Raw genomic sequence first — 14,993 nt, 5'->3', positions numbered from 1 at the left:
GTAGAGGCCTGTCTAACCCCACTGCTTAGCGAGAATGTGATGAGGAGGGGGTCAGGTCATTTCTCTGCACCTCCATTTCTCCGACTATTAAATAAACTTGGCCGCGGTGATTTCTGAATCAGGTCTGTTGGATAGGAGTTGTGTTCGGGTACCTGGCACTGAAATGGGACAGTGGCTTAGCAGCAAAGGGATTGATTTGTCTCATGTAACAAGAAGTGTGGAGGGAGGGAGTCCAAAGTTTGTAGGCAGCTCTGCCCGTGATGTTCTCAAGGACTGAGGCCCCTTTGACAGCTTCTTTTTCCACCATCCTTAGCAGGTGAATGTTGGCCCTCCTGCTTTCAAAATGGCAGCCTCTGGTCAGGAAGAAGGAGAAATGGTTATGGGCAAAGTGTGGAGCAGGAAACTGTCACCTTTAAAGAACATTCCTGGAAGCCACATGTCTCATTGGCCAAAATCGGGTCATAAGTCCACCCGTAGCCACAAAGGATCCACCCTGAGCCGCAAAGGAAGCTGGGAGATTTGTAAAGGAGGCTTCTTCTGGTGTGAAACAAAGAGAGAATGGATACTGGGAGGCAGACAGATAGGAGCATGGACTACCCAAGACAGTCAGGAGATAGTAATTGTTTCACTATGAACCTATGTGGATATATAGGCATATAAAATTAGAAATATAAAATATAAGTTTCAGGCTGGAGGTCAAATTAAAAAGAAAATCTTGCCCTTTGTTTATGAGTCATTTAGAAGAATTCCTGCCTCCGTTTCTAGAATCCCATTGTCTTTAATAAAGAATTCTGTTTCAGATTTCTTACCTAGCTACGGAGACAGAAGTCTCTGTAGCAAAACACACCTCTTCATGAGGAGACCCCTCTGGTGTCGATGTGGGGGGTTACGTTGTGATTTGTGTGGGGCTGGCTTTGGCGATCTCATCCTGGCATTTAAAAAATGTGAAGGGGCATCCCCTTGTGATCGTCATCACTTTTTTTGCGTGGTTCCCGGCAACGCCGGTGCGACTACTGCATGAGGTCATCGGAAGCCCACCCCCTGGGAGAACAAAACTGGGAGAAGGCGAGAGATGCTGTCTGATGACCAAGTGAACGAAATCATCATCGAGGTCGAGAATGTGCCATCGGGGGTCCAAAGCCATCCATCCTCAAATCAGATTGTTCCAGAAAAGACACTGGTGAACTCAAGCTTCAGCATGGTCTCCTCCATTTCTGACATCGGTGTGACGGACTCTCAGAGTTTCAGCGACTGGAATGACAAAAAGGGCAGGCGGTTGCTATGGTTTCCAACATCTTTGAATGACTCTATTTCTCAGATCCTTCATAGCCCGGAAAGCCTGGGCACAGACATTCCTTGTACTTCACATGAAAACATGCAAGGTAGCAGACCCTGGGGCAAAGAGGGTGGAGCAGGAGCGAAGAAGGCTTCCAGCTGGTCCACGGGGTTTTACAGTTTTAAGACATCAGAAAGGTTGAAGGTTTGGTAGATGACCTGAGGATGCTAGGGACCGAGGAAGGGGTCACTTTGAGAGCATCTAACCGCTAACAAGAGCTTACCTTGGTCAAGCGCATTTCACACGCCTGGCAGGTCTGCAGGTCTGCCTGGTTCCCAAGCCTCACACCTTAACTACTGGCCTGCTTTGGTCCAATTCCTCCCCACCCTGGATTCAGCTACATAGGATGCTTCTCACTGCTAAGTCCACCGTGGAACATGGTCTTACCTGAGACCTCCGTGCCTCACCTCCTCCTGAGGTCAAACACGGATGCTGTTTCTGTTTCATTCTCTAATACTCCAGGCATAAAGTCCAGCCGCTCTCAGTGATTTCTAAGAGAAAAAAAATCCGTTTACACCAAAGCGTTTTGTGAGTTTAGCCCTTTATCGGAGATTGGAGCATCTCTTCTTATGCTGCTGTCTCTGCGTATCTCGTGTTTTTTCCTCCTCCCTCCTTCGCTTTTCTTGCTCTCTGTCTACTCCCCCTTCCCTCTCAGGAGAGATACAAATTCCTTGTCTTCAGCAGAGTGATTTGGTGGCCCTCTTGTGGGGACTCTCCCTCTACCTCAACTATGCCATTGAAATGAGGAGTTCTGGCCAGCTCCCTCGATCCTTGCCCCAGCCGGCCCCCCAGCTGGCTGCCTCACTGTTACAAGATGGTGGCAGCAGTTCCAGGCATCACATGCGGACACACCACCACCCAGAGGAAGAAGGATCTGTCTTTTCCTTGTTTTTTGAGTTTTGCTTTTTTGAGAGGGAAGAAACTTTTCCAAGAAGCTCCTCAGCAGACCACCTCTCACAGAACCATACCTGAATTGGTCAGCTGCAAGGGGGACAGGACCGTCAGGATCGGCTTGGGCCCGTTAGGACCTGTCCCCAGCGCCTGGAAACGGGTCCCACCCTGCAGAAGCTCAGGGCCATGGGAGGGAGGGGCGTAAATTCCTAAACAAAATTGAGATTCTGTTAAAAAGGAGAGATGACTTTGGGGTAGCAACCAACAGTATCTACCGCAGTGACCCAAAATGTGGCTATGAGTTAGCGGGAGACAAGGGGGAAGTGCATTCCGGGGTAGGGGGCAGCATATGACAACAGTCAAGAAATGTAAAGAAGGTGTTTGGAGTGTGGAGGGCAAGAGAAATTGATGCAGGAGGTTAAAGAGAAGGAGGACAGTGAGGCTGACCAAACGTGCAGAGTCTTGTTGGTTTTGCTAAACATTTCTTGTCATCGGAAAAAGGAAAACGTTGACTTGGAATTGCACGCAAACATTATCATTTGCTTTGGCTGTGAGGTTAACACCTAGGCATGCAGTCTTGTTTTCATTTGTGACCTTTGGGATCCCTGAGTCTGTATATCCTTTTCTTTTTGTGCTCTTGTGAAAACGTGCTCTAACTTCAGTGCCATATTTTAAAATGCTATTATTCTGTTAAAGGAAAAAGATATGTTAAACGCTGTTTATTTTCTTCTGCAGGACAAAAGTTAATTGCATCTCTGATACCCATGACATCCAGAGACAGAATTAAAGCCATCAGGAGCCAGCCAAGGACCATGGAAGAGAAGAGGAACCTTAGGTATGGACCAAAATCCCTTCTTCTTGCCTTGATTTCATGCAAACCTCAATTTTCTGCTTTTGCCCCATCTCAGAAAGATAAGATATAAATAAACACCAGAGAAGAGACAATCTCCCTACAGGAGAACTCCAAGTAATCTTTGTAAGTGCTTCTCTCTCCTCTCGCCTGGAGCATGAGCTGTGCTTAGCGACCTGCTTCCAAAGATAGAGATGGAAAGGGAGGGAGGGTAAATTTCCAGCGGTGAAGTCTGGCTGATGCTGCCTTGGCCAGGTGATCAAAGTTAGCATCCTCAGAGATACGTGATCAGAAAGACACATGCCCTCTGTGGTACTTCTTCCTAAAACCCCTAGTCCCAGTCTAACCAGAGAAAAAAAAATCAGGCAAATCCCAATTGAGGGGCATTCTACAAAATACCCGACAGTACTCAAAATTGGCAAGGTCATCAAAATTCAGGAAAGTTGGAGAAACTGTTGGAGACTAGAGGATTACAAAGAGACATGACAGCTGAATGCAATGTGGTATCCAGGATGGAATCCTGGAATGAAAAATGGACATCGGCGGGAAAGCTAGTGAATTCGGAATAGTGTGGCGCTTAGGTAATTGTAGCATACCATTGTGAGTTCCTTAGTTTTGACAAACCGACCATGGAAATGTAAGATGTTCAAGGGGAAAATGGTGAGTAGTAGAGGGGAATTTTCTATACCGTTTTTGCAACTTTTCTGTAAATCTCAAACTATTCTAAAATTAAAAGTTTACCCAAAAAAAAAAGACCTCAGAAGCTTAACAAGAGTGAGGGCTGTTTTAGCCTTCAGACCTTACATTTACTATTCCTCAGCCTTTTTCTTTTTCTTTTTGCCGTTCATAATAGTTGGTAGAAACTGATAGAGTGGATGCAATGATTGCTAATAAATAATTCCACGATGCAATTGCTCTGAGGTCGCAGAGATACATTTCAAAGTCTGGCAGGGAAGATAGACTGGTCAACAAGTAGCTTATAAATGACAGAAAGAAAATCAGACCAGTTGAAGGCCATTGCAGTGGGAGAACCAGAAGGAGTAATGCAGTTGGCTTGGGCAAAGCAGCGGGGAACATTTGGGCTGAGGCTTGGAAGATGGTGATGCAGGGATGGGCGTTTAGGGTGGACTAATGAGAACCAGAGCAAAGTAGAGGTAATAAGTTCATTGAAAGGGAAAGACGCCAACTGTGGCTAGATCTTTCTGAAAGCACTCTTCTGTTTCAAACGCTGCAAGTCACCAAGTAAGGGCCTTATGATGGCCTAGAAAGACTTTAGGGCAGGATTTCTCAAGCTCAGTACACCTGGCATTTGGGGCTGGTTCAGTCTGTCGTGGGGCTGTCACTGTAGGGCATTTAGCAGCATACTTGGCCTCTACCCACTGGATGTCAGTAGCACCGCTCATTCCAGTTTACAACCAAAAAAGTCTCTAGATGTTGGTAAATGTCCCCTGGGGGGCGAAATCTCCCTAGGGAGAGAACCACTGACTTATAGAACCGTCCTCCCCCTCCCCCATGGTTATCGTTCCTACCCTCCTCCCTCCCTGCTTCTCATTCCATTCCAGCCATCCTGGCCTCCTTGGGCTTCACATGGGCTGTTCCCTATGCACCGGGCTTTTCCTCTTCTGTGCCACTAACCCTTCCCCTCTCTTGAGTCTTTGCTCAAATATCTCATTATTTCAAGTTGTAACATGGCCCCCACCCCAGCATTTCTCGTCTCCTGACACTGTTCTGTTTTCCCTTTTTCTTTCCCGTGGTACAAAGCACCTTCGAATATCCTATATCATTTGCCCATTTTCTTATTATATTTATTGTTTATTTTCTTTCTTTCCAACTAGGGTGTCAGCTCCATCAGCCAGGGAAATTGGTCTCTTTATCTCACCACCTGGGACCGTGCCTGGCACATCGTTGGCGCTCGGTACATATTTTGGGAAGGAATGCGTTACAGCATTGGTCACCCTCACTGTCTTCTGCTGCTCCCCACAGGAAAGTGGCTGACAGAGAGAAGAGCAAGCGCTCCCACGGTATCTTTGAGCTCAGCTGCTGCGCGCAGTGTCTGAACTCCATTTCACTGGTGAGTCAGCCTTGATGGCAGTCAGTAAAATGGGCACAGCGTAGGGTGGAAATAGCGAGGTGGCAGAGTGGGGATGAAGGGGGACCCACGGGGAAGAGGAACCACAATTCAGGGCTGTTCATTGAAAGCCGTAGAAACTGGGTCCGTCTAGGTGTGATGGTGCCAGGCCGGCGTGTGAAGGTCCATGAGGCACTGAGTTGTTTGGGTAAATCAGCCCCTGTGCGTGTCACCTTCCACAGCAAACCTGGGACCGTAATAATTGCACTCACTTTTGGGGGTGGTCCTGCCGATTAAAGAGATAATGTTTGCAAACGGTGCCTGGCACATTGGAATGCTCTAGAAACGGTGGCTGGTTTTGCTATTGTAGGACCTGCTCAGTAGCTTTTTATTGAGGGCATGTCAAGCCGCGAGTTTTGTGTCCCAACCCCAGGCATACCGGAGATCCAAAAACAGCCTGTCGGAGCTGCTCAGTTCCGTCAGCCTGTGGCAGAAGACGCTCAAGGTCATCGGAGGCAAGTTTGGAACCAGCGTCCTCTCCTATTTCAACTTTCTGAGGTGGCTTTTGAAGTTCAACATTTTCTCGTTCATCGTGACCTTCAGCTTCATCATAATCCCTCAGTTTACCATAGCCGAAAAGAACACCCTGCCGTTCACCGGGTTGGAATTTTTCACGGGGGCGGTAAGTTCTCTATGTCCCCCGCAGAATTCACCTGTCGGAAACCCGGGGACATACCTTGCCGGTCACCTTTCCTGATGTCTCAGTTTGCCCGGGAATCAACTGATGGGGACAGTGGATGTTTAAAATCCCCACCCACCAAAGTAACATATGCACAGCATAGCGGAATTTCTGTCTCCAGAGGTAGCCACGTTAATGTTTATGTTGCTGTCCACAATCCTCTTTTCTGCACACAGACGGGACACAGATGTGCATGTACAGAAACATCCTTTTCTTTTTTTAAGAGACAAACTCTTCATATATACTGTCTACGACTTGCTTTCTTTCACCTAATATGTGGTGTTCATCTGCCTTTTCTTTCTTTTCAGTTTTTCTTTCTACAAAATACAATGTTCCTTTTGAAAAATTCCTACTGTCAACGCAAATAGTCAACTACCAATCTATAGGTTAGAAACATAAGGTGATGTTGAGCTGAGCCAAGCTGAGGACTAGCCCGGAAGTGCAGTCTCCGCCCGGGAAGAGAGCACTCGAGAAGTGTGGTTTACAGCGTGGTTATCTACCGTTTCAGAACAAACATACATCAGACACGACAGGAATACAGTTTTTTTCCCTCAAAGTCACAAGGAGATGTTTTGCTGCAGTTTAGCGTGTGCACAGCAGGCCAGGTTGGTCCTGGTTTTCTGGAAAGAAAAGCTTGTCTTCCAAGCAGTGCTGGTATTGGCATCAGAGAATGGGAGGCTCATCCCTGTCTTTAAAGAGGGCATCCTCTGCTTTGGGAAAACATCTGAAGCAGATGGACAGTGCGTGTTTGGCAGGCCAGAAGTCAGGCTGCTCTGGGAAAAACAAGTGTTAGGCTGAGTCAGTTTTAATCCAGAACGGCTTCTCCATATTCCTCAATATGTGAAAACTTCTTCTTCTCCTTCTTTTTTTTTTTGAGGAAGATTAGCCCTGAGCTAACATCTGCCGCCAATCCTCCTCTTTTTTTTTGCTGAGGAGGACTGGCCCTGAGCTAACATCCGTGCCCATCTTCCTCTACTTTATATGTGGGACGCCTGCCACAGCATGGCTTGCCAAGCGGTGCCATGTCCGCACCCGGGATCCACAGCAGCAAACCCCAGGCCACCAAAGAGGAACATGCACACTTAATCGCTGTGCCACCGGGCTGGCCCTAAAAACTTTTTATTCTTATTATTTTCATCACTATTATAGAAGAGAACAAACTAAGAGAAAGTTTGTTGTGCCCTTCATCCCTTGTCGAACTCTCCAGTTTGGAGTGTATCTTTGTCCACCGTTTTTCTTCCTGTACAAACATAGGTAGATACATACATACATGTGTGTATGTATACTTAGGTAGATAGATAGATACACGTTCTTTTAAAAAACTGAAGGAGGGTAGGATATTACAAGTCTTGCTTTGCAACATTTTTTGCTTAACTATGTGTCTTGAGCATCTATATAAATCCACATTATTATCATTTTTAACAGCAATCATAATTTATTTACCCAGCTCCCTATGGAGGCATATAGCTCCTGCCTCGTGAGTTTCCCTTCTAGAAGAGATTTCTACCATTGAGATTCTGTAGACCAGGGCTGGGCAGAGTATAGCCTGAGGGCCAAATCTGGCTTGCCACCTGTTGCTGAACAGCCTGCAAACTAAGATGGGTTTCTACATTTTTAAATGGTTGAAAAAAAAATCAAAAGAAGGACAACTTTTTGTGAAACATGAAAACTATAGGAAATTCAAATTTCGGGGTCCATAAATAAGGTTCTTTTGGAACAAGCCTACCCCCACTTGTTTATGTGTCTGTGCTGCTTTCGTGCTACAAGGCAGAGAAGAGTGGCTGTGCAGTGGCGTCCTGGCCTGCCAAGCCAAAGATACGCACCATCTGGCTCTTTACAGACAGTTTGCTGACTTTTGCCATAAAATGTTCCAAGTAAGATTCTTCCGTTCATCTTTTTTATTTCTTTTTCTGTTTAAAATTTTTTCCTTGGGATAGACACATTCAAATGGAATTATTGCATAAATTTCTCCTTAATTTTTTCTTTTTATTATGTATATTTTTATATGTGAAACATTTTATTATGAAAAATTTCAAACCTACAGGAAAATAGAGACTAGGAAAATAAACACCCATATACCTATTATGTAGGTTTTAAACTGTTAACATTTTGCCATATTCTGCCGTATTCTTTTTGGAAGCGTTTTACAGTAATTACGGACACGGGGACATTTCACTCGGAATTTCTTCAACATGCATCTCTGAAAAATAAGGACACTCTCCCGCAATCACTGTACACTGTCACACCGAGCAAAATTAAAAATTAATCTCATCTAAAATCCAAACCACATTCAGAATTTCCCAGTTGTCCCCAAATGTCTCTCATAGCTTGCTTGTTCAGACCAGGATCCCAGGAAGGACACGCTTTGCATTCAGTTGTTTTTTTCTCTGAAGTCTCTAATAATCGAGAATAATCTCCTGAGTCCCAGGGTCCTTTTTTCTTCACATTCACTTGTTGCAGAAATCAGGTCAGTTGTCGTGTAGACGCCAATGTCCTCCCTTCTGGAATTGTCCCATTGTTGCCTCATGATTTCTCTAATTTGTTCCTCCAGGCGCTTCTTCCCTGTAAATTAAAATTTAGACCTACAGGCTTGATTTGTTTCATATTAAACATGTGTGACCGTAATACTTCGTGGGTGACAGAGGCACGTGATGGCTGGCTCTCCTGCTTTTGGTCTTGCTTCTCTTGGTCACTTGGTCCAGGCGGTGACAGCTGGGTCCCCCATTGTAAAGTTATGTTGGTTTGGGGTTCCTTTCCGACCCCGAGAGCCCGGTGATAAAATGTCCAGATTCTCAGTGCCCTGGCGTGTCTGTTTCCTGGCAAAGTGTCTAAACTCACTGGTCCAAGCGTCTTGCAGACGGAAGAGGTCACCCCCTCTGACCATAGTCATTTATTGTTTTCTCGAGAGATGCCCTGACCTAGGGCTTCTTGTCCCTTTCAGGGTTATTTCCGGGACACGGTAATGTACTACGGCTTTTACACCAACTCCACGATCCAGCACGGGAAGGGCGGGGCATCCTACAACATGCAGCTGGCCTACATCTTCACCATTGGGGTGTGTTTGATCATCTGCTTCTTCAGTTTGCTGTTCAGGTACGGGGCGTCTGCCTTTCCTGATTCTAAGCTCTTCTTAGATTTAGGCAAAATTCGAGAGATCCAAAGCTTCCCCAGGAAACAGTTTCTCTGTGGTGTCGACTTTTCTATTGCTGTCTGATCATGCCTAAAAGCGTGAAATATAAGTTTGGATGGAGGAAGAGAGGTTTGGGTGTTCTTCTAAAGAAATCGGTCAGTCTGAAAATAAGGACGTAATGATTCACGTCTTTATGTGGGTGGACAACGGTCAACTGACAATTGTCAAGCCTCTGTATTAATTTACAAGGTCTTCCATAGCAAAGTATCACAGACCGGAGGGCTCAGACCACAGACATTTATTTTCTCAAGTTCTGGAGGCTGGAAGGCCAAGATCAAGGTGTTAGTTTCTTCTGAGGCCTCCCTCCCTGGTTTGTCAACGGCCGTCTTCTCCCTGTGTCCTCACACGGTCTTCCCTCCGGGCACGTCTGAGTCGTAATTTCCTCTTTTTATAAGGACATCAGTCATATTGGATCAGGGCCCACCTTAACGACCTCATTTTAACTTCATTACCTCCGTAAAGACCCTGTCTCCTATTACAGTCATTTTCTGACGTCTTGGGGGTTAAAACTTCAACATGTGAATTTTTAGGGCTACAATTCAGTCCGTGACAACCTGGCATAACAAGCCAGCACAAAAGTTCAAAGTGAAATGAGATTTCATTTTGTCCTAGCAAACTAGGAAGTATTTCTTAAGCTGCTAGTACTCAGTGGTGGCATATTTTGGGAAGGTCTTGTGCGTTCTCTTCAGCCTTTTTCACGTGCCAGCCTCAGTGCTGAGTGCTTCCTGGGTCTGATGTCACTGAGTCCTGCTGACGTCCCCATGATGATACAGCCGCCTTACTGCTCTGAGCGCTGCGTTGACTCTTGTGGGGGGCCGAGTAATGCCCCCATGTCCCAAAGATGTCCACATCCTCATCCTGAGAACCTGGGAATCTTGCCTTACCTGGCAAAGGGACTTTGCAGATGTCATTAAGTTCAGGGTCTTAAAATGGGCCAGTGTCATCACCAGGGTCCTTACAGTGGGAGGCAGGAGGGTCAAAGTCAGAGAGATAGTGGAAGATGCTCCTCTGCTGGCTTTGAAGATAGAAGGGGCCACAACCCAAGGAATGCAGGAGGCCTCTAGAAGCTGGCCAAGGCAAGGCAACAGATTCACTCCCAGAGCCCGCAGAAGGAACACAGCTCTGCCAATGCTGTGATTTTAGACCCATTTTCTGATTTCTGACCTCCAGTAAGATAAGAAGTGTATGTCGTTTTAAGCCGCTAAGTTTGGGGCAGTGTGTTACAGCAGCCATAGGAGACTAATCCAGCTCTCGTAAGAACTGTCAGGTGAGTACTGTTACTATCCCCATTATATAGATGTGGAAACTGAGGCTCAGAACAGCTAAAATGGCCAAGATGCCCCAGCTGGCGAACCAGGATGGTAAGCCAGGCCTGTCACATCCTGAAGCCAGGGCTCTTAACCATCACGCTCCCTCCTGGTCTGTTCCAGAACTTGGGGCCAACTCTCACATGTTGCCTTCCATGTTCATGACAGAACTTTCCTTTGTTCTAACCCCGACATGCCCAGTGCCTGTCCTAGTAACCCTCGCGTGTTTTGGTTTCTGCCTTCCTAGCATGGCGCGGTACTTCCGGAACAATTTCATTAACCCCCACATCTACTCCAGAGGGATCGCTAAACTTATCTTTTGCTGGGACTTCACCGTCACTCATGAGAAAGCTGTCAAGCTGAAACAGAAGAATCTTAGCACCGAGATAAGGGTAAGGCGAGCCTGCTTTCTGTGCCCATTCTCGCAGCCAGGCTTCCTCCTCCCTTCGGGGTGTCTGTAACTGTATTAAAGTAATAATGGGGGCCGGCCCAGTGGCGCAGCGTTTAAGTGTGCACATTCTGCTTCTTGACGGCCTGGGGTTCCCTGGTTCGGATCCCGGGTGCGGACATGGCACCACTTGGCAAGCCATGCTGTGGTAGGCATCCCACGTATAAAGTAGAGGAAGATGGGCACGGATGTTAGCTCAGGGCCAGTCCTCCTCTGCAAAAAAAAGGAGAAAGATTGGCAGTAGATGTTAGCTCAGGGCTAATCTTCCTCAAAAAAAAAAAAAAGTAATAATGAACTGTTTTTTATTGCCCACGAGATTGGCAAAAAAGAACTAAAAATATTCATAATGCCCAGTGCTGGTGACAGTGTGGGGAAATGGACATTTTCACTTGATGTGGTGGCTTGGTTACTGGTAAAGACTTACTAAATACTTTTTGACCTCAGAGTTCCAGGTTTAAAATTTTATCCAGTGGTTTTTGGGGCTGGCCTGGTGGCATGCTGGTTAAGTTCGCGTGGCTCTGCTTTGGCAGCCCGGGGTTCACAGATGCGGATCCCAGGCACAGACCTAGGACAACTCCTTCAGCCATGCTGTGGTGGCGTCCCACGTGAAATAGGGGAAGATGGGCACTGATGCTAGCGCAGGACCAATCTTCCTCAGGCACAAAAAATTTATGCGGTGGTTTTCAACTGTGGTTCAATTTATGCAGTGGTTTTGCCCCTCAGGGGACATGTGGCGATGTCTGGAGATTTTTTTTGGTTGTTACCAAATTGAGGAGTGGGCGCTACTGGCATCTAGCTGGTAGAGGCCAGAGATGTGGCTGAACTGCACAGGACAGCTGCCACCACACAGAATTATCTGGCCCCAAACGTTAACAGTGCTGAGGGTGAGAAACCCTGGTCTATAGAAAAAAACTTATGAAAAAGAAAGAGCGGGCGGAATTTACAAGCCAAGGGGCTTTGACAAGAGGACTGCAGACGCTAGCTTCTTCCTTGGTGTAGACACCCAGCCTCGTTCTTCAAGCTCTGCGATCTCAGTGTCCTTTCCCTAGGAGCACGCTTCCAATCTGTTCATCCTGGCTGTTCCCCTAAGATGGAGAAGGCGTCTGAGGCGGGGATGGGGGTTCTTGGCCCATTTGAGATTTTCCCGCGGGTCTCCCACAATCCATCTTCATGGTGAACTTCCCCTCTATCTCGCCTGTGGATCTGGGGTGGATTTGAGTCTCTGGGAACGGCGAGTATCCACCGGGGTGGTGGTGGTGGGGGTCTTTGCTAGCAGTGGAGGGGGCTCTGTGAGTGAACTTGACTTGCTTGTGTTTACAGGAGAACCTGTCCGAAATCCGTCAGGAGAACGTCAAGTTAACGCTCAATCAGCAGCTGATCCGCTTCTCTGCCCACCTGGCAGCCTGGGTTGTCTCTACCGGGGTGGCCATCGCCTGCTGTGTAGCCGTTTATTACCTGGCTGACAACAACTCCCAGGTAACCAGAAAGCTAGGGGCACCTGGGTCCAGGCAAATGGAGGGGGTGCTGGAGGGGCGCGTGGAGGCGAGCCCGCTGCTCAAACCGGGGTCCGTGGCCAGCAGCATCGGCGTCACCTAGAGGCTTGTTAAATAGGCAGACTCTTGGGTCCCTCCCTCTGCAGACTCAGAATCTGCATCGTCACATTGTCCCAGGTGACGCGTGTGCTCTGGGCTAGTGGAGAAGTAGAAATTTCGGCCGCAGACCTGGGATCAAGTTCTGGTTTCTTCCTTTATTATCACATCCATAATGCCTCCCACAGCCCCCAGCACCGAGTAGACAATAAGTCTTGTGACCTGAGGGATGTTGGTGAGTTATTTCATCTTTCCGAGCCCGGAATTCCTCACCTGGAACATGGTCCTGATTGCACCTGGCTCTGTAGGTGTGTGGTCAGGACCAGAGAAAAGTTATGTGGAGTCTCCCCAGCGCCTGGCTCTGTGGGTGCGGAAGGAATGTTCGTTCTTTTAGTTTTCATGATATAACTGAGTCTAATTTAACTAGGTAGTCTGGGCAAAGTACTGTTTTTCCATAGTTTCATCTTCCTCCTCTGGAAAATGGGGCTCATTGTAGCCAGTTTGCTGACCTCTAGAATCGTGGTGCAGGTTGGTCTGATGGTGTCACTTTCTTTAATGGCTTCCCATTGCCCCCAATATAAAATCTGTCCTCTGTGGCTTGATTGGTAGATCTTTTGTGATCTGACCCCTGCCCACACATCTCTACCTTCAACACCCCACACCACTCACGTCCCACACCAGCAACACTAAATGGCGTGTCCATAGTTCCCTAAACACACCATGCTTTTCCTCATCTCTAGACAGGAAACATGCAGTTCATTCTCCACTCCCCACTTCCCTTCGTGTGGCAAACTGCTCCTCCTCCTCTAGACCTCAGCATGGCTGATGCCTCCTCCAGGAAGCTTTCTCTCACCAACGCCACCCTCACTAAGCTGCGTTAGATGCCCTTGACTCTGCAGGCTGTCCCTGTGCACTTGTCACATGCAGCATTGAAAATGCTTGTTCACACATCTGTTTCTTCAAAAGACTGTAGCCAGGCACCTGGCCAATGCCTGGTACACAGTAGGTGCTCAACCAAACGGATGACCAAGTGGAGGAGCAGCCAGCAAGAAAAAGGGTGTGGGATTATACAAGCCTAAGGATTTTCCCCTAATGATACGAAGGTGTGCCCTGAAAGGGAGAAACCGAGTCACAGTCCTCAGGGGCCTGGCATTGCCTACCTAGGGTGGGAGCTGTGACAGGGCAGCTGTGGTCTGAGTTTCTTCGTCACCCGGCGGGTTTTCTCCATGCCCCCCTGAAGTGATGGAGGGCCCGAGGAGGAGGGGCGGTGGGAGCAGCCCGCTGTTGGAGCACCTGCCGCTTGCCTGGCGGGCTTGGTCACTTGCATGCCTCCCGGGGCCACATTCATTGGCAACTATAGTTTCACCTGAACTGTGCCCTCGGCTATGTCGTTTAGGGACCAGACCTCACCTGATTTGGTCTCTTTTAATTCTTGCAAGGTCTCTGTGCATTATGTGACAACCTCGCATTATGCAGACAGGGAAAGTGGCTCAGAGGAGCTATGCACCTGACCTAGACCTTGCAGCTCATAATCGCAGGGCGGGGGCAGCATTTGAACCCAGGCTACACTCTGTTGTGAGACATCAGATAAATCAGCTGTCATCCCCCACTCCAAGGATGCTGGCAGAGGGGCAGTCCAGCAGCCTCCCCTCCGAGCCAGACGCCACGGTGGCATCCACATGAAGGAAGGGTACCTCATACTAAGGTGTGGCATGGCTCGCCGAGGCTCCCCTTCCTCCTAGTTGGGTGACCCAGGACAGGCAGCACCTGGTGAAAACGAACAAGGCCGGGCAGGAGAGGGCCGGCGAAATTCCACGGTGATGGGTACCCTTGTGCTGTAGCTTCGCAGACTCAAGCCTTTGCTCCAACAGCCAGGGAGCACATTCTCGTTTCCCAGACCTCTTTGTAAGGAAAGGAGAAGTCACCAAATGGCTGTCTGAGTTCAGGTCCCTGAGTCAGATAGACCTGGCTTCAAATCTGCCACTTCCTGGCTGGGTGACCCTGGGCGAGCGTCTTCACCTCTCTGAGCCTCGGTTTGCCCGTTAGTTAAGTCTGTTGAGACCCACCTGCTGGGCTGCAGGGAGGATAATGGAGTGAGTAACCCTTGGTGCAGGGTGAGCGCTCAATGAACGGTCGCTTCATAGCTACCCCCGGAGGAGCTACTTCTGGGCTCTTTCCATCGTGGGGGGTTCTTCCGAGGGAGGCAGAGAGGGGGTCCAGCACGCAGCGGGCGTCTCGCTTCTCTCCCTGCATGCCCTGCAGTTCCTACAGAGCCACAGGAACCCCGGCGCGGTGCTGCTACTGCCTTTCGTCGTGTCCTGCATCAACCTGGCCGTGCCACGCTTCTACTCCATGTTCGGGCTGGTGGAGCGGTATGAGATGCCGAGGCACGAAGTCTATATCCTCCTCATCCGGTAGGTGTGTCGCCTCCGCCGCTAGCCTCCGTCTCTGCGGAGGGAAATGGGGTGGGAGCTAGAAACGGTTACACTCGAGTACCAGAGTTCTGTTTTCCAGAGAGAATTTCAAGAGTACAGTGTGTTCGTGTGATGTGGGTTAACAGCCGTAAAATCCAAAG

General features: G+C 48.2%; 1 protein-coding gene across 4 annotated transcripts in view; it reads left to right on the top strand.

Moving 5' to 3' along the window:
* TMC5 (transmembrane channel like 5) overlaps positions 1 to 14,993 on the top strand; it is a 73,788-nt gene that overhangs the window by 36,813 nt on the left and 21,982 nt on the right. For all 4 annotated transcript variants that reach the window (XM_044747269.2, XM_070484848.1, XM_014853464.3 and 1 more), the window contains exons 5-11: positions 2,963 to 3,062; positions 5,061 to 5,148; positions 5,579 to 5,827; positions 8,826 to 8,977; positions 10,629 to 10,773; positions 12,150 to 12,305; positions 14,681 to 14,832. In XM_044747269.2, the coding sequence (XP_044603204.2) occupies positions 2,963 to 3,062; positions 5,061 to 5,148; positions 5,579 to 5,827; positions 8,826 to 8,977; positions 10,629 to 10,773; positions 12,150 to 12,305; positions 14,681 to 14,832 (1,042 nt within the window). The remainder of the gene's footprint in view (positions 1 to 2,962; positions 3,063 to 5,060; positions 5,149 to 5,578; positions 5,828 to 8,825; positions 8,978 to 10,628; positions 10,774 to 12,149; positions 12,306 to 14,680; positions 14,833 to 14,993) is intronic.

Source organism: Equus asinus, chromosome 14 (genome assembly GCF_041296235.1).
Source record: "Equus asinus isolate D_3611 breed Donkey chromosome 14, EquAss-T2T_v2, whole genome shotgun sequence".
Classification (NCBI taxonomy): Eukaryota; Metazoa; Chordata; class Mammalia; order Perissodactyla; family Equidae; genus Equus; species Equus asinus.
This window is presented reverse-complemented; position numbering and strand designations above follow the sequence as displayed.